The sequence below is a fragment of the Nerophis lumbriciformis genome, linkage group LG11, assembly GCF_033978685.3.
Source record: "Nerophis lumbriciformis linkage group LG11, RoL_Nlum_v2.1, whole genome shotgun sequence".
NCBI classification, from domain to species: domain Eukaryota; kingdom Metazoa; phylum Chordata; class Actinopteri; order Syngnathiformes; family Syngnathidae; genus Nerophis; species Nerophis lumbriciformis.
Window position 1 is genome coordinate 1,444,638 of NC_084558.2, and position 24,661 is coordinate 1,469,298.

Below are 24,661 nucleotides of genomic sequence, written 5' to 3' on the forward strand. Positions count from 1 at the left end.
GCTGCTAGCATGCTAGCAGAGAAGGAGGGGTGTGCTAGTGGCGGTAATGGCGCTTGCTATTTGCATGGGAAGGACAAACATTTAAATTAGGGATTTCTCCTTGTCTGGGTCTGTGCTGGGCGAATCGCTCGGGTCGTGTCCCTGGCGCGTTGCGATATTTTCTCGGCGCTAGCTCGGCGTAGCCGAAACTAGCCTTAAAGAAAGGGGAGGAGGCATCGAAGGAGCGGAGGAGAGAGAAAAAAAAGGGGACGCGTTCAAAATCAAATGTTTATCAGGAATTCACGCATTGGCGGCCAAATCCGCGACATCTTCATCATGAGCCGGACTGCTTTTGGACTCGCTTCGTGGGAATGATGCAAAAGGCAGGATCATGAAGAAGAGCGTGTTTTATCGAGGCGCTTGGATTATAACCCCGTAGACCCCCCTCTTTTTTCATCCAGCTTTCTCCTCCTCCCCTCCATTTCTCTTTCAATATGCTGTTTTCCACTCCCGAGGACTTGCTTATGAAACCGGGGAAAATAGCCTGAAACCGAGCGCACGGGAAAGACTGGATTGGATCCCCCCCCTTTGCGACGACGCGTTCGCCCCCCGGCATCGCACACGGTTGTACCCCCACATAGATGGATAGAAATTACCCGGGAACAGGGTTCGGCGATTTGGGCGCTGGAGCAGGATGGAGTTACGAGCGATCGGCCAAAGCAAGGTAAGGAGGAGGCATCGGGGGCAGCCAGACAATGCACGCATGCACGGGGGGCACCGGGTAAACAAATTGTCGCCATTGGGCTTCAAACTCCGCGGATGCATTGTCATCCAAACAGTTGCATAGTAATAACATTATCCACAGCAATGGACGCGGTGTGTGCGTGTCGTGGGGGTGGGCGGGGTGGAGAAAGGAGGAAAAAAAAAAGGTTGAGGGGGATTTTGAATTGAATGTGATTGACAGACAGTGGCTTTTTAGGTGGATGCCTGGATGGGGAGATGGTGGGGTGTCTCCACAGCCTTTTCTCCCCCCCCAGTTTGTGCAGGCCTGGACATGCTCTGATAAATAAATAAATGTACTGCGTTAATAGCATTGATAGAATGCTGCAAAAAGCTCCACAGTAGCCCCCACTACTCCCATGACAGACTCCAACGAGAGGGTGTATTACTGTTTAATTGTAAAACCATAAAGAAGGGTGAATGTGGTCGATTTCTGTCAAAATGTCCACATTTTTTGCTGCATTTGCCTGGCTGATTGGAGACGATTCGCTCATTTGCATAATTAAATCGTGCCATGTAACACTGCATTCCTATTCGTAACGTGGACCTCAGTGCAACTTGATGATGTGACGAGGATAATGTTGAAGATGATATAGTGTCACAAAAACCGTGCACCAGACCCGTGTTACCTCCACGTTAGCATACCTAGCTAGCTTTGCAGCGCACGGAAGTCAATTGCGGCCTGCTAGCATCACTTAGCTACGCGCTTGTAGCACATCTCTGCCCGGCTACCCTCAGCCTTGGAAGCTATTGTGCTTCTTTAGGACGCGATGTGTGCTCCAGCGAGAGTTGCTGGTGTATGCACGACGCTCGGCTGAATATTTTACACCGTCCAGCTGTTAGCTACATCACCGTAATCAATGGGAGCTGACAAATAAATAGCTAGTCTCGTCTATTAATCAAGAGCGCTGCGCTGCACTAATCTGCACTAATATCGCCCTAATGATTTATTTCCTGCCCGAAATGCAGCCCCTTGCACACATTAATAGAAAGGGCCTTGTGTCTGCTTTGCTGTCTGTGCTGAGAGGCAAGCACAATTGCTAGCATGTTCAAAAATGGTCAGCCGGTCACGCATGTGAGCTGCAAGCAATTCACGTTCCCTTCATGCATGTCATGTTCTAGACAAGCTGTTGGAATAAGATGATTTGCAAAATGTGCATTGGCTCGTGATATTGACTATTATTGTAATTTATTGATTATTGTGATGTTGCAAGACATGCAATTTTGCAGGAAGAGGCCATCCTCTGTTTGTGTGTGTGTGGGGAGGGGGGGGGGTCACATTTTTAGGAGCAGCTGATGTTTTTTTATGTAAATGTGCTCTGAAATTAATGACACTTCACTATCTATCCACCGCTCTTCCTCCTCCCAGTCTTGTCTATGGGAGTTCCAGATCATCCCACCCTGAATCGGAGCTCCTGCACCGCCAAGCCTACGCCACCCCACACCCTCTGCAGGGCTATGCCACCAATCACCACCCAGGGAGCTCCGGCCAAGGCGGGGCTTGGGGAGCAGCTGGACGGAGTTTGGGTGAGATAAAATGTCATACCTACCCGTGTCACCAACATTAGGGCGCCCCCCCGCCCCACAGGAATGAATTATGGGGTGGCTGGGCAGGTCCTTGCTAGAGACGTTTGCTTGAAAAACGTGCACAGCATTATTGGATTCAGCCGAAGGCTTCAGAAAAGACAAAATAAGTTATGCATTACAACACTGAACTTGATTATGAAATATAACAATTTAGGATTAAGTCTTTATTTAATACAATATATAATATGTATAATATCCAAGTAATATGATAATTGATAGACTGACAGATCAGAGAAGGCAGCTTCTAGTAAAAATAGGCACTGTGAAAAATGGATTATATCAGTAGAACTTTTAACATTCTTATCTCAGTATTAAGAACAGATCATATCTTGGACTCCCATTGTGTGTGACTGACACCCATCCTTCTTCTCGCCCATGGGACTTGCCTAAAGTCTGCTAAATTGCTATTGCAATTCAGAGTTGCAGTTCACACATCTTTTAATACAAAAATGCATGTCAAACAGGACTGTGTTTCCTTCTCAAAGGTCTGTCGGGGCTGTTTGACACTGGCCTGCACCACGCCAGCCCCTCAGCCCCCGATGCCTCCGTCATGAATCTGATTTCAGCGCTGGAGTCCCGAGGTCCCCAGGCTCCCCCCTCTGCCTCCTCCCTACTCTCCCAGTTCCGCACACCATCCTGGCAGACAGGTGGGCCTGTGTTACATCTTCCCTCATGTGTTGACATTCAAACAGACCCCACTGTCAATATGACATTTAAAGAACCTCCTGTTGGTTCTATTATCTTTCTGCTGGCATCGTAGAGTGGCTGGTCATTGTTTTTCTTTCAAGATAATTATTCTTGCTTGCATTTAGTGGATGGCTAGAAGAATGTTTTTGAGTAATTTTTCTTTTGTTTTTTTCCCCCCTCCTAAACAGCGATGCACACGTCGGCTCCTCCAGAATTATTTATTTCTGGGGCCCTTCCTGGCTCTGGCTCCTTCCCCTCCTCCTCCGCTCTCTCAGCCTATCAGCACCCAGCATCCTTTTCCAGTCGCTCCTTCCCTGGTGCATCCCTTTCTCTCCAGGACACGCCCACGTTTAGCCCCACATCCAACGGTCTGCTCTCCCCACATGACCCCTTACTCCACATCAAGGCTCCCTCTCAGTCCAGTCTGGGTTTTGACAGACTCCTGTCCTCGCAGGGGGCTGCAGCAGCCGCCTACAGGGGCAGCCAAGATCCTACGGGTGCAACATCAGCCCAGGGGTCCTCTGCCAGGCACCTGCAGTCGCACCAGTTCAACCTGCTGTCATCACAGCTCCAGGATCAGTCCTCCCAGCTGTATAATGCCTCAGTATTCTCCTCCGCCCAGCCCCAAGCTCAGTCCCAGTCTCAGTCTAATTCGGCTCAGGAGAGGGCTGTGCCCAGACAGGACAGCGTTATTAAGCACTACCAGCGGCCAACGCCAACGCAGCCGCAACTCTCATCGTCCGCTGCCCACTCCCTGCAGCACTACCTCAGCTGTGGGGGGGCAGGGTACCAACAAATAGCCACCCATCACAGACATGCTGGACTGTCATGCAGTCCGCTGGGTGACCAGAGCCCCTCGTCTGACCACAAGGCCTCCTCTCGTACAGAGCAATATCGACCAATCATCCAGCCTCCATATTCTTCATCATCCTCCTCCTCTTCTTCCTCTGCCGGGAAAGGCACCAAAAGCAGCTCCAGCAGTGGCTACTCATCTGCCAGTTCGGCATCATCCTCAAGAACTCCTCTGACGCCCCCTTCTGCATCCTCTACCTCTTCATCCTCCTCATCTTCTTCGGCCACCCCTGGGGCTCACCCTTCAAACTCAATCCCCACCTCCAGCTCAAGTGCTGTCCCCCCAAGGCAGCAACCCCCCCCTCAAGCTGCTCCCCCTCCCCCAGCCTCTCAACAGCAACAGCCTCCTCCTACCACCACCTCAACACCTCAATCACTCCCCAAATCCTGCCTGTCGGGCTATGGTTCTCCCGTTCCTCCTGTGAAGACCCCCACCTCTGCTCTTACTGGTCAAACCCCGCCCCAACAGCAGACTCAGTCGTACTCTCCAAATCAGCCCCCAACTTCTCACCTGGCTCAGTCTTATGGAGGCTTCAGTTCCCCACAGGCCCAGGACCTGAGCTCAGGTACTGGGGCAAAAGGTTATGGAAGTTTAGGAGGGCGAAGTCAATCCTACTCGACTGACATATATGGAGCTGATTCTGCTTATGGATCACTTCCTTCCTCTCTCGGTGGAGCCGGAAGCCCATCACTGGGCTACGGTGCCCCAGGACATTCCCCTGCGCTTCTAAGGTCAAGCGGTTCATCAGGTAGTGGAGCATCTGGGGGAGGAAGCAGCAGTGGTGCTGCAAGTGGAAACTCGGGGTCAGGAGGTGGAGCAGGAAATGGTATGACCAGTGAGAGAGGTGGAGGAGGTAGCGGGGGAGGGTCTTATCATATTCCAGACTCTAGTCCCTCCCCATCTGGAAACTCGGGCATTATCCGCCCAGGGTTGCACTCTCCTGTGCCTGCATGTGCCACGCAATCTCCCGGAGGTGCTGGTTCTAATAAATACATATCATCTGTCCTCTCCCCGACCTTCCTAAGCTCCCCACAGGGCTACCCTGACACCAGAGGTCCCAACTCTCAACCTCAATCCTATCACCCCACCTCCTCCAAAACAAAGGCTGACACTTCATTGCTCGGGGTTGGTTCTCAGAGATCCCAAGAGGAAGTAGATGATGATGATGAGTTCTTGATCCAGCACTTGCTGCAGGCACAAGCGAGTCCTGGTCCCCAGGCTTCTCACCACCACCCCCAACAACAGCCCCAACAGACATCCCAGCAAACACAGTCTCAGTCAGCTCCACCGACAACTGATGCAGGCAAAGGCCTTAGCTATGACATGGGAAAGTCTTCTGAGGAAAGGTACCATCCTCAGAGTGTCATACGCACCCACAGCGCCACATCCTCTGCTGGAGTTAGCAATGCAGCTTCTGCAGGGTCCATCTCTGGGCTGGAGGGTCAGCTGGAGATGTCATTGAAGAAACAGCAGCAACATCAACAACAACAACAACAACAGCATCATCACCAACAGCAGCAGAGGAACGAGAGACCCGCTGGGAGCACCAGGAGTAGTGGAGGCCGAGGCAGTGCTGAACAAGTACACTCGCATCTTCTTCACCATGACAACTTAGGCTCAGTCGTCCACTACGGGCGAGGGGACCCTTACACGCAACACTCACTTGGTCCCCAACACTCCTCACATAATCAACACGTGTCTTCACATTCGCAGATACCATCCCATTCCCAGATGGAATTACAGAAAAAGGAGCGTGCCGAAATCCCTTATCATCGAAAAACACCAGAAATTCAGCCACAGCATCCACAGCCTCAAACCGCCGCTTCTCTTATGGATTCCCCCACGGATCAGTCCCACCAGCCGCCACACCTCCTCCAGTCCGTGCTGTCCCATACAACACGCAACAAACTGGAGCCTCATCCACAGCACCACAAGATGGACACACACCGGCAACACCAACAGCACCATAAAATGGACACCCTCCCATCACATCAGCAACACCCTAAAATGGACTCCCACTCGCAGCATCAGCAGCACCACAAGATTGACTCTCATTCCCAACAGCAGCAGCACTCCATCAGCCAGCAGCAAGCTGCAATGGAGAGTGCTGGTGGGCGACTTGGCTCTAACAAGCATCAGGCTCAAGCTCAGTCCCAAACTACTCAGCTCCAACTTCAACTCCAGTCACAAGCTTTAGAGGTGGCAGCTGCCCATTACAACCATGGACCTTCTTCACATCAACATGAACAGGGCAAACAAAGCTCAGTGGTTTCTTCTTTAGACATGCTGGAGCGCTCTCTTTCCCAGACATCGAGCGCTGAGGTAGCCATTGCAGAGGACAGACGTAGTGGGGGAAGAAGCGGAGGAAGCAGTGAGCGCCACAGACAGCAAGAACAGCAACAGAGGCAGCACCCGTCTCACCATCACCAAGCGCCACACACGGGCTCAGAACTTCACTCTTTCCTCTCCGAGCCGGAAATCGGCATGTCCACCCCTACCCACATGCACCACCTTTCACAGCACCACCCGCAACAGCAGCACCCCAGTTCTCAACACCAACAAGGCCATCCTCACCACCCTCACGCCCAACCACAGACCCCACACCCTCACCATATACCCCCTCCCTCAGCCACAGCCCATTCCCAATCCCAAGCTGATTCGCAGCAGCCCCTACCATCACAGCTCACCCCCCAGCAGAGCCAGCTGGACCAACAGCGCTCAGAACAGCACCAGTTTGACACTGTTAGTCCAGTGGAGAAAGCAGACCAGAACCAACAAAATAACCGCTTTGTTCCCCTCACGTCCATCTGCTTTCCTGACGCCCTTCTCCAGGATGAGGACCGCTCCTTTTTTCCAGGCATGGAAGACATGTTTTGTGCAGAGGACTACAAGTCAAGTTGTGCTGGTGGTGCAGGACCCGGTCAGGAGGAGATGAATGAAAGCCACACTGGGCAGGAGGGTCTGGGCTCCATGAAAGCTGGACAGAGTGGAGGTGGACCTGGGGCAGGTAGTGGCTCTGGCTATGATATGATGGGTCATCATGGAGATCAGGGTTATGAGCCATACTGTCACAGCCTGCAAGAGCCCAGCAACAACACAATGACTCTGGATCTTGACTCCCTTAAAACCCACGAACTGCCCTCCACAGTTAATACTGAACAACTGGGGTTAATTCAATCCCAGGGCCCACCTATGGGTATGGGCCCTAATACTGCTGGACCTAACACACCTGGTGCAAAGATGTCATCTGGGCCTGGAGGAACCAGCACAGGAGCAAGTTCCGGCGGCCTCCAGTCTCCGATTTTCTGCTCATCTCGTCCGAAGAAGCTCCTTAAATCTAGCTCCTTCCATCTCCTGAAGGAGCGCAGAGACCCTAACACACTGCCGAAGAAAAGTTATGCTCAAGAGTATGAGTTTGAAGATGACGAGGATAAAGCTGACCAGCCAGCTGACATCAGATTGAACAGTCGCCGGATTCCTGACCTTCTTCCAGACTTGGTGTCCAGCTGCAGAAAAGGAGGGGCAGGCAGTGGGTCTCTCAGCCCTTTAATGGGCGACATTGACTTCTACCACTCCTCTGGCTACCCATCAATGGGGGCACACTCTCTTTTGCCTCAGGATGGCCCTAAAAAGAGAGGTCGGAAGCCTACTAGGCCGAAGAGGGAGGGCCCCCCGCGGCCTAGAGGCAGGCCTCGCATCCGCCCCATGCCCGAGCCCTACACGCCGCGAGGAATGATGGGAGAAATGGCCGGAGCGGCGAGCGGCGGAGGGGGATTCAATGTGGAGGGGCGAGGGAGGGGAAGGGGGCGCGGTAGCCGGGGAAGAGGAGGTCGGAGAGAGGATATGTACATGGAAATGAGCGGTAAGGAGCCAGAGCAGATGCATCACCACCAGCAGCAGCAGCAGCTTCATCACCAATCTCAACAGCATGAACCTATCCCACCTCTGAAGGTCAGTAGACTTATATTTATTTAAATAATTGGTTTCAAGTTAAAGAGGCTGTTTGCAATTTGCTCAAAGTAACATTTTGGAAACCTAAAATATGAAAAGAACCCCACTGGCTAACTTATGTTACCACTCGTGGTTTAACAGAACCATGTACTGTACATGTTTTTCACAACTACTAATTATATTGTTAATGAAGATTGCTCATCTGAGAAATTTGTCGGGAGTTCAGGCTTGTCACTCACCATTGTCTTGTCCACATGTACAGACAGGGGGCACGTGCGCACACATAAAATCAGTCCAAGAGAAGCAACTAACAATTTGCATAGCTTTTGCTTGGTCTTAAATGTCACGTCTGGCTCATTAAATATGCGTTGTGGTCAAGCAGCGTCTGTTCTCAATGTGTACTAGGCTCGAAGAAAAATGCCCTTTGCTTGCGTTGTTTTCGACTGTACGAACCGTTTAAATCGCGAAAAGGATATATGTTTCTTCAGAGTTCCCCGAGAGTAAATCAAGAAGGGTGGAAGAGTGCAATATCTTAGGAAATGACGACGACGACAGAGTGGCACACACTCCACTCCAAAAGAGCAGAGTCGAACGTACAAGTTTGTAGTGACCACTTTGTTAAAGGTTTGTTTAATATACTTTACTCGTTTAGTATTTCTCATTGAAGTATTATCTTGATATTGTTAGTATTTTAATTTCAACAAACAGAAACTAGAAAGTCGGGGTCAATGATACCTTGTCAGGAAAGGTACTTTTACGTCTTCCCTGTTGTTAAATGTGTCAGAGTATAATGACTACAGGACAAAATTTAAATATGGTGATGATTCAGTAATTATTAGTTTGTTAAATGGATATGCAGTCACAGGTGTCAGTTGTCGGGTGCTGTTTGTTTACATGGATGCGTCCTCGCAAGATGCAGAGATGAATCGTGAAATGCAACTTTAGCTAAATAAAAATGATGCATGATTTATTTGGGAGAGTCTTGATACCCATTTCCTTGACCCAGCCACACACAAATAAGTTTTGTCTACAACTTCTTTGCGTGTGCATACAACTTATTTGTATGTGCTTTTTGTGTGACCCGTGCTTTTCCAACTTTTCATTTGTTTTGTCGTGTAGAATGACGCCTGGAGCACAAGATAGTTCGATATGTCTGGGGACTCCACTGATGCATAATTATTGACATCACTCGACAAATCGTTTTTTGATAAAGTATAGGGATCTAGTCCATTGCATAGTTTGATTTTTTTTTCCGTATTTTTGCAAGAAAATCTAGGCCACTTGCATCTTGGCTTGGTTGACAACTGTTTTTCACTTTCGTGAAGAAGTCACGTGACGGGATACAAGCAATACATTGAATATACATTGAATGATAGCTAATGTTGGTAGCTAATGCATGTGCGTGTTTGTTACCGACTGGTGTAGTTTACGTCATTATTTGGTAAAAGCCGAGGTCGGAATGTAATGCTTACAACACCCTGGAAAGTTAACGGCCTCTGTAAAGGCTGCAAAAATATGCCTAAAGAAATTCATCATATTTTTTTTTCTATTTGTTAAAGATCAAGTTGCCAATTCCCATGTCCTCCTCCGATGCCTTGCTGAGGACAGACTCTCTGTCTGGCACAGACCCCGCTTTGTCTGATGGCTCAGTTGGGTCAGCACCCTCGCTTGGACTCAGTCCTGGTCCATGCAGCACTGAGAGCACCAGGATGCAGGACAAAAACAAGCAGAAAAGCCTGATGATGAATGAAGGAATAGCTGGGGACGGTCTGGAGGAAAGGGTAAGAGCTTCTGGATGATGATGCCATGTTAAGCATCATTATTTGTTTATACAGGTAAAAGCCAGTAAATTAGAATATTTTGAAAAACTTGATTTATTTCAGTAATTGCATTCAAAAGGTGTAACTTGTACATTATATTTATTCATTGCACACAGACTGATGCATTCAAATGTTTATTTCATTTAATTTTGATGATTTGAAGTGGCAACAAATGAAAATCCAAAATTCCGTGTGTCACAAAATTAGAATATTACTTAAGGCTAATACAAAAAAGGGATTTTTAGAAATGTTGGCCAACTGAAAAGTATGAAAATGAAAAATATGAGCATGTACAATACTCAATACTTGGTTGGAGCTCCTTTTGCCTCAATTACTGCGTTAATGCGGCGTGGCATGGAGTCGATGAGTTTCTGGCACTGCTCGGGTGTTATGAGAGCCCAGGTTGCTCTGATAGTGGCCTTCAACTCTTCTGCGTTTTTGGGTCTGGCATTCTGCATCTTCCTTTTCACAATACCCCACAGATTTTCTATGGGGCTAAGGTCAGGGGAGTTGGCGGGCCAATTTAGAACAGAAATACCATGGTCTGTAAACCAGGCACGGGTAGATTTTGCGCTGTGTGCAGGCGCCAAGTCCTGTTGGAACTTGAAATCTCCATCTCCATAGAGCAGGTCAGCAGCAGGAAGCATGAAGTGCTCTAAAACTTGCTGGTAGACGGCTGCGTTGACCCTGGATCTCAGGAAACAGAGTGGACCGACACCAGCAGATGACATGGCACCCCAAACCATCACTGATGGTGGAAACTTTACACTAGACTTCAGGCAACGTGGATCCTGTGTCTCTCCTGTCTTCCTCCAGACTCTGGGACCTCGATTTCCAAAGGAAATGCAAAATTTGCATGGTTGGGTGATGGTTTGGGGTGCCATGTCATCTGCTGGTGTCGGTCCACTCTGTTTCCTGAGATCCAGGGTCAACGCAGCCGTCTACCAGCAAGTTTTAGAGCACTTCATGCTTCCTGCTGCTGACCTGCTCTATGGAGATGGAGATTTCAAGTTCCAACAGGACTTGGCGCCTGCACACAGCGCAAAATCTACCCGTGCCTGGTTTACGGACCATGGTATTTCTGTTCTAAATTGGCCCGCCAACTCCCCTGACCTTAGCCCCATAGAAAATCTGTGGGGTATTGTGAAAAGGAAGATGCAGAATGCCAGACCCAAAAACGCAGAAGAGTTGAAGGCCACTATCAGAGCAACCTGGGCTCTCATAACACCTGAGCAGTGCCAGAAACTCATCGACTCCATGCCACGCCGCATTAACGCAGTAATTGAGGCAAAAGGAGCTCCAACCAAGTATTGAGTATTGTACATGCTCATATTTTTCATTTTCATACTTTTCAGTTGGCCAACATTTCTAAAAATCCCTTTTTTGTATTAGCCTTAAGTAATATTCTAATTTTGTGACACACGGAATTTTGGATTTTCATTTGTTGCCACTTCAAATCATCAAAATTAAATGAAATAAACATTTGAATGCATCAGTCTGTGTGCAATGAATAAATATAATGTACAAGTTACACCTTTTGAATGCAATTACTGAAATAAATCAAGTTTTTCAAAATATTCTAATTTACTGGCTTTTACCTGTATATATTTTTTGAGGAATTTAAGCTGAGTCTATGTGTCACTTCTAGGGTGATGAGAAGGATTCTGAGTCCAAGGCTGGCTTAGTCGCTTCTTTCTTAGACTTCCTCAAGACCGGGAAGAGACCCCCAGGCTTGGATATTTCCCCCGGGATGGAACATGACAATGGTGAAACCTCCCCTTGCAAATCTGGCGGTCTGCGCCCACTATCCCCGGTTCCTCCGCCGCCCCCGCCGCCACCACCTTTTGGGGACAGCGAAGGGAATGGCGGTCTTGCCCTGGGCAGCTGCCCCAGCCCTAAGCGCTTGGAGGACGAGTTGAAACGGAACCTGGAGACTCTGCCCTCGTTTTCCTCTGATGAGGAGGACTCCGTCGGAAAGAATCAGGACCTCCAGAAGAGCATCTCCTCAGCCATTTCCGCCCTGTATGACACTCCTCAGCTTACAGCCAACATCCATCCCTCTTTACCTCCCCCGCCGCAGTCTTCACACTCCCCTCTGACACCCACATTGCTGCCCCCTACCCTTAGCCCTCAGCCTGCCATGCATACACCCCATGCACAACTCCAGCCCGATGAACCTGGCATCCTCCAGTCAGAGGACGAAAACATGGATGAGAGTAATGAGGGGGAGAATGAGCAGGAGAGGAGTACTAGAGAGAATGAGGAGAATGATATGATGGAGGAGAGAGAACCTCAGCTGGAGACTCTTGGAGCTCCTAAGCTTGAAGGTAAGCCAATGTCCATTTATTTAGCAATACCCGATTAGTGTTAGCTAATGTACACACACAATACATGTAATAAAGTGAAACAAACAAATATAGTACAGAACTACTCCAACATGCTGTCATAGAAGCCTAACACTATTCAAAGAGTACATCCATGAGCAACTTGGAGGATTACCATATATGTAAACAGGCAGGCAACATTCAGAAGAGGAAGAATTGGATGCGGTTTGCATTATTATGAATCTATTATTTTGATTACATGTCACCATTTCTTTTTTGAGGATTAGCTAAAATTAGCATTTTTCAGCATTAACAGATGCCGTCTCGTATTAACCACACTGTCTCAAGGTTTTTGCATTCAATTACATCAACAGTTAGCATATCATTAAATCAGGCAGCCTGTGTTTTCTTAAATAGGCTGTCTAATTATGTTCATGGTTTAAATACATTGTGGTGCTCTATTGATCTGTCACGTGGTCCTGAGCCTTGATCTCATTCTTTCCAGTGTCCCTCCCGGAGATTACTCCTGCAGCAGCAACCCCCGAACCTCCCTCCATCCCACCATCTCCTGCTTCATCTTCCTCGTCTCCTTCCCCCCTTCCTCCTCTTTCTCTTCCCTCATCTCCTCCTCCACCACCGGAGGAACAAAGAGAGCACTCCAAGCCTCCGAGTCCCGTTGCTGCAAAATCTCTGACTCCTCCACCTCCCCTGACTGCTACTCTCCCTTTGCCTGCTACTTCTCCCCCTCCTTCTGCCACTTCTCCTCCTCCCGCACAAGCGTCTCCGCAGAAGGAGTCTCCCACACCCTCCCCAGAGTCCCCAGCTTCTCCCGAAGAAGAGCGACCACCTCCGAAGCTCACCTCTTTGCACCTGGCTCAGAAGCAAGAGGACGCAGCCATTGCCGGAGAGAGCGAGGAGGATGAGAGCGAGAGCGGCGGGGAGGGCATCTTCAGAGAGAGGGATGAGTTTGTGGTGCGAGTGGAGGACATTCGAACACTCAAGGTATTTAAGCGGAGAATGTGAGCTCCCTTTTATAAATGTCCTCTTGAGACCTAAACCCCTCACAGATGCATACACACTTTTTGCACACAGTTGGCCCTGCAGACTGGCCGGGAGCCTCCACCTATCTGGAGGGTGCAGAAAGCCTTGCTGCAGAAATTCAGCCCAGAGATCAAAGATGGACAGAGACAGTTCTGTGCCACAAGCAATGTAAGGAAGCTGCCCACATCATCGGTATTTTCGTTAGTAGATTAGCGGTCAGAGTGGGACATCCTGTAAGAGTTTTGTGTTTGTCCCTTAGTATCTTGGCTACTTCGGAGATGCCAAAAGACGATACCAGCGCATCTATGTCAAGTTTTTGGAGAATGTCAACAAGAAGGACTACGTCAGAGTCTGCTCTCGAAGGCCGTGGCGTCGAAACACACCTACTCTCAGGTATATCTTGATAACATTTCTAATTTGACTCATTCGGACCACCGAGCAACAATGAAGTAAAACCAATTTAATCGTGGTTAATATTGCAGTTTGTTCTGTATTTGACGTTTAATGTAATTTGTCAATGTGCCGTAGGCGCCAGTCTTTCCCCAGAATGGCTTCTCCTCCATCAAACCAAGCGCCACCAAAAGAGGAACGATTGACCCCGCCCAACCAGCGGGAGAAGGAGCCGAAGGAGAAAACGAGAACGAGCACGCCACCGGCAAAGGAACTACTGGAGAAAAAGGAGGTCCCAGCTGCAGTGGCCAAGTCCAAGGAGAAAGAGCGCGAGGTGGATAAAGACAAGGACAAGCGAGTGCAGCCGTCTGAGGACAAAGCGGAGAAACGCACCACAGAACGCGGGAGAGCCAAGGATGAAAGGAAAGCACCAGAGAGAAAAGACAAACCTGAGCGAACACCAAAGTCCAAAGCAGCTAAGGTGAAGGCCGAACCTCCCCCTAAGAAGAGAAAGAAGTGGCTGAAGGAAGCTCCCTCCTCCTCTGACTCAGACTCCTCGGATGAAGCCGCTAGTGAGAATGAAAGTAAGATGAGTTTATATTATGTCTTTTAAATAGCTGAAAGTTTTCTCGTGTTGATTGAAGTTGACTTCCTCCACCACTTAGTGCCCGTGAAAGGGGGCGTGAACAACCGAGCCATGAGGGAAATGTTCCGCAGCTATGTGGAAATGCTCGTCAGCACAGCCCTGGACCCTGACATGATCCAAGCCTTGGAGGACACAGACGGTGAGAACTCATCTTACTAAAGAAAGCACAGATGTGGTGAAGGTGGAAAAATCCTCAGAGATCAGCAGCAAATATTACACCTTCATAGAAAGCTCCTCTTTAACTAGCAAATGAACGCAACAAATTACCTACATTGTTTCCCATACATTCATTCATTTGCCACAGATCCATTTGAATTGCCCCAAATAGATTTGGTGCTACATGTTAAGAATTCCCCAGGTTTGTGCACTTTTTTCTTGCAAAAGACTATTTAGAAACCTTTTACTTTGAAAGCGTCACTTCCCCTTGTGGGTTTGCTTATGTCACGATTCGTTTTAGTTATTGCTCATGTACCTTTTCTGACATTTTAGGAGATCTATTTGAAGCATTAATGACTTCCGCTAAGTGTGTGAGACGCTTGATGTTCTGATGTTATTATAGTCAAAAGGACTGTGTTTGCTTGTTATTTGGTAAACAGCATCTGCTATTATCAGGAATCCCTGATGTCCTCTATTTAGCGGAATTACTCTATTCTCCTAGCCCAGTGATTCTCAAATTGTAGTGGTACGCGGGCTCTATCTAGTAGTACGCCAAAGAGTCACCTAATTAAATATAGGCATATTCCGATGCCCATACGGCACGTTTTGGAGGTATAGGTATCGGAGAGTACTTGTAACTAAACCTCCAATACCATACTAATATGTATTTTGTAAGAAACCTCGGGTGTACAACCTGGATAGATCGCACACAAGCCAATAAGTCTGTAAGCATGCTAATGTTGCTACACGGAAATCACTTATTCTTCATCTCAGTTCTTATTCTTCATGCCAGTCACCCTCTGCATACTGTTATCAGTAGCCAGAGGAGCCTGTTCAGTGCTAGACTGCTTCATCCCAAGTGCAGGACAAATAGACTAAAAAACTCCTTTGTCCTACACGCCATCTCACTATACAACTCCTCTCTGGGGGTGAGGGGGTGTACTAGGATGACAGGGGATGCAAAACAATAACATGGTCACTACTGCCTAGTTTCTCTTGTTATATTCTTATTTTACTGTTATATTTTTATTCTCATTGTTGCTTTTTATTTTTATTCTTATTGTAATATTTTTCTATTTTGTTTCCATTTATACCCCCATTATTTACTTTTTAAATTCGATCTCAATTTTGTACACTGCTGCTGGAATTTACATTTTCCTGAGGGAACTCTCCTGAAGGAATCGATAAAGTACTATCTATCTATCTCTTTTTCCCGGAAATGGAAGACCAAAGCCTCAATGGAGGACTGCGCTACCAAAGCAAACATCATGCCGGCGGTGTGAGAAGCACGTCAACATTCAAACTTTACACTATCTCTGTTTCGAGGGGTGGGACATTTAAATACAATTTATTCAAGCAGTAAAAAGACCGCCATGCGGACACACACAATGTAGTTACCGCGACTAAAGGTAACGAGGCGGAACAAAAACAAACTGACAGATCCATTCCAGCTGAAAGAAAAGTTTTCACGAGAATCCAAAGATGGAGCATTCGCGGTAAACTAATGGCATTCATAGATTTAGATGATCAACCGCTCTCAGTGGTGAAGAATGTGGGATTTCACCGCTTGCCTGGTCGTAAATACATGAAACAGCCCTTCCCGACCGGTATAAGACTGTTGGCAAGCTCATCTTCACAAAATTACAAGGCGCGGACTCTGTCAGCTTCACGACAAGATATTTATATGATCTTAACAGCATATTGGGTCGGCCAGGGAGCTAAGGCATCTAATAGATAGAAACCATTGGTAAATTTTCTTGCATCTATCCATCCATCCATTTTCTACCATTTGTCCCTTTCGGGGTCACGAGGGTGCTGGAGCCTATCCCAGCTGCACTTGGGCGGAGGGCAGGGTACACCATGGACAAGTCGCCACCTTATCGCAGGGCCAACACAGATAGCATTTTTCCTTAGCCCTTGCCCTACCCACCTGAGCTAGTTTCTGTATAATCCTACTTACTAACAATGAGCTGCTTTAAATATTAGCTGACATGTCTGAGAAATGCCAGCATTTGAAAGAATGGCAAGCAGGTTGGCTCGTGTTATTAATGATATCACCTCTACTTTGTTTGGGTGCCAGATGAGCTTTATCTCCCCCCCATGAGGAAGATCGACAGCATCCTCAGCGAACAGAAGCGGAGGTTGTTGAGGAGAGTCAGCATGAGCTCTCAGCATCAGGTAAAATCTGCTCTGAGCTGTCCTTCAGGCCTGTCCCTGATGCCCTCACTCATACTACTTGTGTGTAATTCCCTGCATGGTCTCTCTTCCACAGGAGGTTCTGCATGCGTACCCCCAGATCATCGTGGACCCCTTGGACTTGGGAGTGGTGAGGGTGCGGCTTAGCGGTGACGCCTACAACCGCAAGACTCTCAACAGAGTCAAGAAAAGTCTGCCTAAACCACAGGTGTGTTGCACAGGGCTTGGAAAGTTAAGTGTTACTCGGGCGTAGTACGCTCAGGAAAGCACAAACATCCACCAAGGCCTGACAATACTAATTTGGATCATCACCAAATTGCACACCTTCAGCATATGTCTTAATTTTTGTCATTAACTTACATGCATTATTACTCAAACAGCTGGCAACACTATTGACTACACTTCACAGTGGACATGTCCAAATTGTGTCCTCAGTGTGAATATTTAGTGTTAATCAAGCACTGCCTAATCCTTTTGGGCATGGATTTAATCAGAGCTGCTTGGGTTGTTACTGGAATCTTCTTCTACTCCCCAATGATGACATCACTGGTGGATGTTCGACACTTTGAAAAGGATGCTCAATTGGGTTTGGGTCGAGAAGAGACTTCAGCAAGGCACTTGATCATCTTGGAGGCGTGTTTGGGCTCCTTATGTTGAAAAAGCACTTCAAGGGCTGCTATGCTTCACAATAGGGCTGGACGTTTATGGAAAACATTTTAATCCAGGTTATTTTTGATTGATATTGAAATCACGATTAATAACACGAATATTCATTAACTTGAAAACATGAGTATTGATATAACCACAAACTCAACTTTAAATATAATTCAAAATAACAACTGGATATGAGTTAATAACGAATAAGCAACAAATAAAGAAATAATGACAACAATAATAACAAATAACACATTTTTGTTCCCTTTTTTACCTTTTACACTTATTTTACCACCATAGCATGTGCTTTTTGTGTTATGAATAAAATTTTATAAAATATGTTATCAAATGCAAAAATCTTCACATTATTTGATGCAATACATCTTTGGCCAATTTTGACCAGTATTTTAAGTCAAAGCATAATAATTGTGTAAATGAATCAGTAAGCGCTTTAAGTACTTTATGCTTGTGTTAGATACTTTTTTGAAACCTTTTGTTAGCGCTGTCAGACAGGATGTTGCGCACAGCGCTGTTATTGTGAAGGGTGGATGTGTTCTGCTCTTCTGAGATTGAAATGTAGAAACGACTTGAGGTTGTTTGGGGGGTGGGGGGAAGCGCAAGCCTCTTAAGTTGCGACCGCTGTCCTGTTTGTACATTGATCTTACGTTGAAGATGTCGTTCACAACAACACAGGCAGATGAGATGTGTTGTTGGTCTACGAATTGTTCTTGCTAGCTTTAGCTTCGTACTTCAGTCGCTGTTTCAAGTGGCCATCTCGACATTGTTTAGTTCAGGTCAAGCACATGTTCCTTCTCCTCACAATGACAGCATTTCAGTCACATTTATGTAACTTTCCCCGACATTCTGTGTTTAACAGCGGGTTTTATTGGCCAATTCTGTGATTCGTCCACGGTTACATTAATGGGAAAATGCCTTACTTTTTTTGTTGAGTTTAGTGATTATTGATTAGGCATACTGGCGCCGTGTCAAATTTAAAAGTAGCAACCATGATGAGATCCCAAACTTTTAGTATTTGTGGTCTTTTTTTTCCACACATTTGCTCCTCATCCGTTTCACCGCTGCAAGCTCAGGACTTTGCATGCATGTTACACAGCTCAATCGTATTTTTACGGTTATAATAATTTTAGGATCATCAGAAGTCGCAATTGTGATTAAAATTTGATTAATTGTCAAGCCCTACTTTACAATGTCACATGCTGTACATGATGGATTTGCCTCACTGAACCGCAGCTTCTTAGTGCTGGTAACATTCATGCACCCGCATCTCTTTCTCTTTCTAGTTGGTAACTTGTGTTACCAACTAGCTAATAAGACATTTATGTGTCGAGTCAAGTTCAGTGAATCGCTATACTGCTATACAAACTGTACACTGACTACTCGAAAGCATATCCAAATTCTATAGTATTTTACCTTGTGAAGAGATACTATGACAAAAATGGTTGCTGCAAGAATATTTTAAGCACTCTGCAAGGGTGATATCTTGACTTACTGAATAATAGTCTATAACAAGGTGTCCAAGCTACAGTCCGGGGGCCTAGTGCGGCCCGCCGGCGTATTCCGTCCGGACCGCGAATTGTCCCAAGTTTAATAAGAAGTCTGGCCTGCAGCGTGTCTCGAATGTAATTTTCTGATGTTAAGAATATACCGCCATCTTGAAGATAACATTGGTAATTTTGGTCAAAGACCATGAGTTTTATAGTGACAACCATGAGCATAGCATACATTTATATGACCCAATGCAAACAACCTTTACCGCTCATGGTACAAATAAACTGTAACCAACGCAGAAAGTCAACACACAGGGTTGCACATTACACACAACCTGCTCACTAAACTTTGTGGACATCATAAAAAATGTCCACGTACCATACACAATTTTGAAAATCCACCCATATAAATGCACTACAAGTCATGATAGGTAATAAGCAAAACACTTTTTTCCATACTCTAGCATGTTTGGCGCCTCTCAGCTACTTAATATTTCTGATTGATTACAAAATTTTAAGGAGGTTGTCAAGAAAGTAAACAAGGTAAAAGTTGAACTTTCACATACTCTTAATATTAAAAGTTTAATAATTTATACAAAACCAGTGAAGTTGGCATGTTGTGTATATCATAAAAAAAAACAGAATACAATGATTTGCAAATCCTTTTTCAACCTATATTCAATTGAATACACTGCAAAGACAAGATATTTAACGTTCAAACCGGAAAACTTTATTTTTTGCAAATATTAGCTCATTTGGAATTTGATGCCTGCAACATGTTTCAAAAAAGCTGGCACAAGTGGCAAAAAAGACTGAGAATGTTGAGGAATGCCCATCAAACAATTATTTGGAACATCCCATAGGTGGACAGGCTAATTGGGAACAGGTGGGTGCCATGGTTGGGTATAAAAGCAGCTTCCATGAAATGCTCAGTCATTCACAAACAAGGATGGGGCGAGGGTCACCACTTTGTCAACAAATGCCTGAGCAAATTGTCCAACAGTTTAAGAACAACATTTCTCAACAAGCTATTGTAAGGGATTTCACCATCTACGGTATGTACGTAATATCAAAAGGTTCAGAGAATCTGGAGAAATCACTGCAAGTAAGCGGCAAGGCCGAAAACTAACATTGAATGCACGTGACCTTCGATCCCTCAGGTGGTACTGCATCAAAAAACGACATCGGTGTGTAAAGAATATCACTACATAGGCTCAGGAACACTTCAGAAAAACCACTGTCAGTAACTACAGTTGGTCGCTACATCTGTAAGTGCAAGTTCAAACTACTACGCAAAGCGAAAGCCATTTATCAACAACACCCAGAAATGTCGCCAGCTTCGCTGGGCCCGAGCTCATCCAAGATGGACTGATGAAAAGTGTTCTGTGTTCTGACGAGTCCACCTTTCAAATTGTTTTTGAAAACCCTGGACGTCGTGTCCTCCGGACCAAAGAGGAAAAGAACCATCCGGACTGTCATAGGCGCAAAGTTCAAAAGCCAGCATCTGTGATGGTATGGGGGTGTATTAGTGGGTAATATACATATCTGTGAAGGCACCATTAATGCTGAAAGGTACATACAGGTTTTGGAGCAACATATGTTGCCATCCAACGTCTTTTTCATGGACGCCCCTGCTTATTTCAGTAAGACAATGCCAAGCCACATTCCGCACGTGTTACAACAGCGTGGTTTCATAGTAAAAGAGTGCATTTACTAGACTGGCCTGCCTGTAGTCCAGACCTGTCTCCCATTGAAAATGTGTGGCGCAATATGAAGCGTAAAATACGACAACGCAGACACCGGACTGTTGAACAACTTAAGCTTAATCAAACAAGAATGGGTGCGAATTCCACCTGAAAAGCTTCAAAAATTGGTGTCCTCAGTTCCAAAACGTTTACTGAGTATTGTTAAAAGGAAAGGCCATGTACCGGTAACACAGTGGTAAAAATGCCCCTGTGTCAACTTTTTTGCAATGTGTTGCTTCCATTAAATTCTAAGTGAATGATTATTTGCAAAAAAAAAAAGAAGTTTCTCAGTTCAAACATTAAATATCTTGTCTTTGCAGTGTAGTCAATTGAATATAAGTTGAAAAAGATTTGCAAATCATTGTATAGTGTTGCCAATCAACCTATCCCCAGGTGCATGTTTTTGGAGGTGGGAGGAAGCCGGAGTACCCGGAGGGAACCCACGCAGTCACGGGGAGAACATGCAAACTCCACACAGAAAGATCCCGAGCCCGGGATTGAACCCAGGACTACTCAGGACCTTCGTATTGTGAGGCACATTCACTAACCTCCGTGCTGCCCCCAAATTGACCCTGTGATGAGGGGGCGACTTGTCCAGGGTGTACCCCGCCTTCCGCCCGAATGCAGCTGAGATAGGCTCCAGCACCCCTCGCGACCCCGAAAGGGACAAGCGGTAGAAAATGGATGGATGGATGTATTCTGTTTTTATTTACGATTTACACATTGTGCCAACTTCACCGGTTCTGAGTTTTGTATATATGTACCGTATTTTCTGCACTATAAGGCGCACCTAAAAACCTCCAATTTTCTCAAAAGCTGACAGTGCGCCTTATAATCCGGTGCGCCTTACCTGACTTAGTGGCCTAGTGGTTAGAGTGTCCGCCCTGTGATCGGTAGGTTGTGAGTTCAAACCCCGCCGAGTCATACCAAAGACTATAAAAATGGGACCCATTACCTCCCTGCTTGGCACTCAGCATCAAGGGTTAAAATTGGGGGTTAAATCACCAAAAATGATTCCCGGGCGTGGCCACCGCTGCTGCTCACTGTTCTCCTCACCTCCCAGGGAGTGATCAAGGGTGACGGGTCAAGTACAGAGAATAATTTCGCCACACCTAGTGTGTGTGTGACAATCATTGGTACTTTAACTTTAACTTTATATATGGACCAATATTGAGCCACAACAGGTCTTGCAACTACGGGATGCATAACGTCACCCCAGCCTCTACTGTAGTGTCTATCCTATGCGCCTTATAATGCGGTGCGCCTTATATATGAACACAGTTTTACAATAGGCCATTCATTGAAGGTGCGCCTTATAATCCGGTGCGCCTTATAGTGCGGAAATACGGTATATGTTTATTGTATACGTGTGTATATATGTATACGTACTGTATGTATATGTATGTATTAGAGATGCGCGGATAGGCAATTATTTCATCCGCAACCGCATCAGAAAGTCGTCAACCATCCGCCATCCACCCGATGTAACATTTGATCAGAACCGCATCCGCCCGCACCCGCCCGTTGTTGTATATCTAATATAGACGATGCAAGGCATTAGTGAGGTTATAAAGCTTTTGCCTGTTAAAGAAAGGAGACTGATCCAATGCAGCACAGACATTCGCGTGCCACGCTGTCACGACCCAGACGCACACCAGTGCGCAATCATATGGGAGCCGCGCTGAGCGCACCTCCAAGCGCGTCTCGCTGCCGGCGACGGCCGCGTATGAGCCAGACGCTCCAGCGCCATCCATTTTCAGGGCTAGTTGATTCGGCAGGTGGGTTGTTACACACTCCTTAGCGGGTTCCGACTTCCATGGCCACCGTCCAGCTGCTGTCTATATCAACCAGGGTGAGCCCCACCCCTTTCGTGAGCGCACTGCGCGCGGAGTGACCCCTGTTACGCGCCCCCGGCAACAGGGGTGGCGGGCAGGTAAGCTGCGCGGGGGCGGAGCGCGCGGAGTGACCCCTGTTACGAGCCCCTGGCCACGGGGGTGGCGGGCAGGTAAGCTGCTTACCTGCTGCGCGTGACGCCGGCCGCGGCGAAGGCGGACGAGGCGGGGTGTCGGTGCGGTGGGCGCGGTGGTGACCCTGGACGTGCGTCGGGCCCTTCTCGCGGATCGCCTCAGCTACGGCTCCCGGTGGGGCCCTCTCGGGGGAAGGGGCCTCGGTCCCGGACCCCGGCGAGGCGTCCCTTCTCCGCTCCGTAAAAGTGTCAATCTCTTTTTTTTTTTTTCTTCTGTTGTGGCATATGCAGCAGGTGCCTGCTTGTTTTTCGTATGTGGGTAACAACATTTAACTATGTATATATATTTCCCAATTGGTTTAACTGCCACCCGCCTGAATCTATTTAAAATCAAATTTTTTTTTATTTCAAGCACCCGACCCGACCCGCGGATAAAATCTAATTTTTTAAAATTTCATCCGCCCGATCCGCGGATAATTCGCGGACTCCGCGGTTGTGCCCGCAAACCGCGCATCTCTAGTATGTATATATAATTATTTATGTATGTATGTACTGTATATATAATATAGACATATACAGTATATATAATATATTTGTTACTTTACACATAGTCTGCTTTTGGCCCCTGGTCAAATATGTTTTTCTTTTGCCCGATGCGGCCCCAAGTCAAAATGTTTGGACACCTTAATTAGAACAGCAACAGACTGAGATATTTCATTGCCTAAAAACACATTTGGATATGTGGTTATTTTACCTTATGATGCAATGGTGATTTGAGCACCTCATTTGTGGCAAACACCACTTTCATTTGGATTCACCTCACCAGAATAACTTTCAATTTTAATGCGATTTTTGTTTTTTTAATAGGACCTGAAGCTGTCGTCCGAGTCCTATCGAATCTACAGTCTCTACCACTCTCTGCACCATTATAAATACCACACCTTCCTGCAGTGCAAGAAAGAGGTAAGTTCGGACGCCATGATCTGCGCTAACCTGCGGGCGTGCTTGAGTTTCAGCGTCTTTTTGTTGTTGTTGTTTGGCGTCTCCCACAGACCAACACCATCGAGCAGGCGGCCGAGGACCCGGGTCAGGAGGAAGTGGTGCAGCAGTGCATGGCCAACCAGAGCTGGCTGGACACGCTCTTCAGCTCCTTCATTGAACTGCTCACGCTCAGCACCAAAGCCTGAGAGTACAGCCCAGGGAGATGGGATTAATTAAAGTAGGATATGAAAAGAAGAAAAAAACGATGGATCCCACTGTACAGCCCCCCTATCCCCCCTACCAACTTTCCTCATATCTCAAAGATGTGAGGATGTATTTTCAAGGCCCTTGATGAACTCAAGGCTGTCAGAACAATGCCCTCTTTTTCCCCCCCCCTTCTTGAACAATGACTAAAGACTTGTGTTGCACTTCGTGAGGAGTGGGACCCCACCGGATTAGGGGTCACTTGCGGGTCAAGAGGGATTCTGACCACCACCCGTGAACGGGAAGGCAAGATGGTAAAGAAAGAAAGGAGCCACAACGCCACTAACATCTTGTTAACTGTGTGTCATTTCGACAATAGCGCAAAGAGAAACTATTACTGCTTAGTTTTTACATAAATTATTTTTTTGAAAAGACTAACATCAGCTGTGGGCTTTCAGAAAAGACTGGAAGAGGGCGAGAATGCTTTTTAAAGTGCGTGTGGAGCGTGCAGTGAGCAGCGAACATGGACTCCAACCAGTAGATGTGTTAATAAATGCCCTCTCTCTCATTCTGTGCTACGTGAAGGGCAGCACGACTCAGCTGTGTGATAATATATAAACACATTTTTATTATTTATATGAGGAGGTTTTTAACTTAACAAGCGCTGGATTGCTGCCCTAACATTTGAAATACTTTTTATTGTCCACAGGTTCAGTATACAATCGTGACCCACATATCCAAGCCGTCTTCCCCTCTATACGTAAGAATGGACGTTAAGACTGACATAATGTATCAAATACAGTGGGTGTAAAATAATAAGAAAAAAGAAATGGGAGAAAAAGAAAGTGGGGGAAGTGTATTTGAAACTTTACATTGTTGTGCTTCAGTTCAATCATCAGTCATGCAGATGCAAAGAAAAAGTACATTTCCGGTGCGGTAAGGAGTATAAATAGGTCATATTTAAAGAAGAAATAGTCATGTCATTTTTATCATTTTGATGTATGTGCATACTTATTTTGAAAACAATCTAATTTTCCATACAAAAAAGGAAAAATGGTGTGTAAATATTGTACAGTTCTTGATGATATTCTTTGTCCTTCTGTACATTAACTCTCCTGTATTTGAGAAACAAATAAAACCTGCAAAGATCCATGTTTATGTTTCGTTTCTCCACTCATACAATATGTGATGAA

At 46.5% G+C, this 24,661-nt stretch overlaps 1 protein-coding gene across 1 annotated transcript; it reads left to right on the forward strand.

Annotated features, from left to right (window-relative positions):
* The first annotated feature begins 557 nt into the window (after nt 1–557).
* prr12a (proline rich 12a) lies at nt 558–24,618 on the forward strand. Its single transcript, XM_061967727.1, has 15 exons — nt 558–703; nt 2,129–2,286; nt 2,832–2,993; nt 3,222–7,837; nt 9,397–9,618; nt 11,306–11,984; nt 12,487–12,983; nt 13,074–13,190; nt 13,282–13,415; nt 13,551–13,996; nt 14,078–14,197; nt 16,295–16,392; nt 16,487–16,618; nt 23,151–23,246; nt 23,336–24,618. Exons 1-15 carry the CDS (start codon nt 621–623, stop codon nt 23,468–23,470), a joined length of 7,695 nt encoding a protein of 2,564 aa, XP_061823711.1. The 5' UTR covers nt 558–620; the 3' UTR covers nt 23,471–24,618.
* The last annotated feature ends 43 nt before the right edge of the window (nt 24,619–24,661 follow it).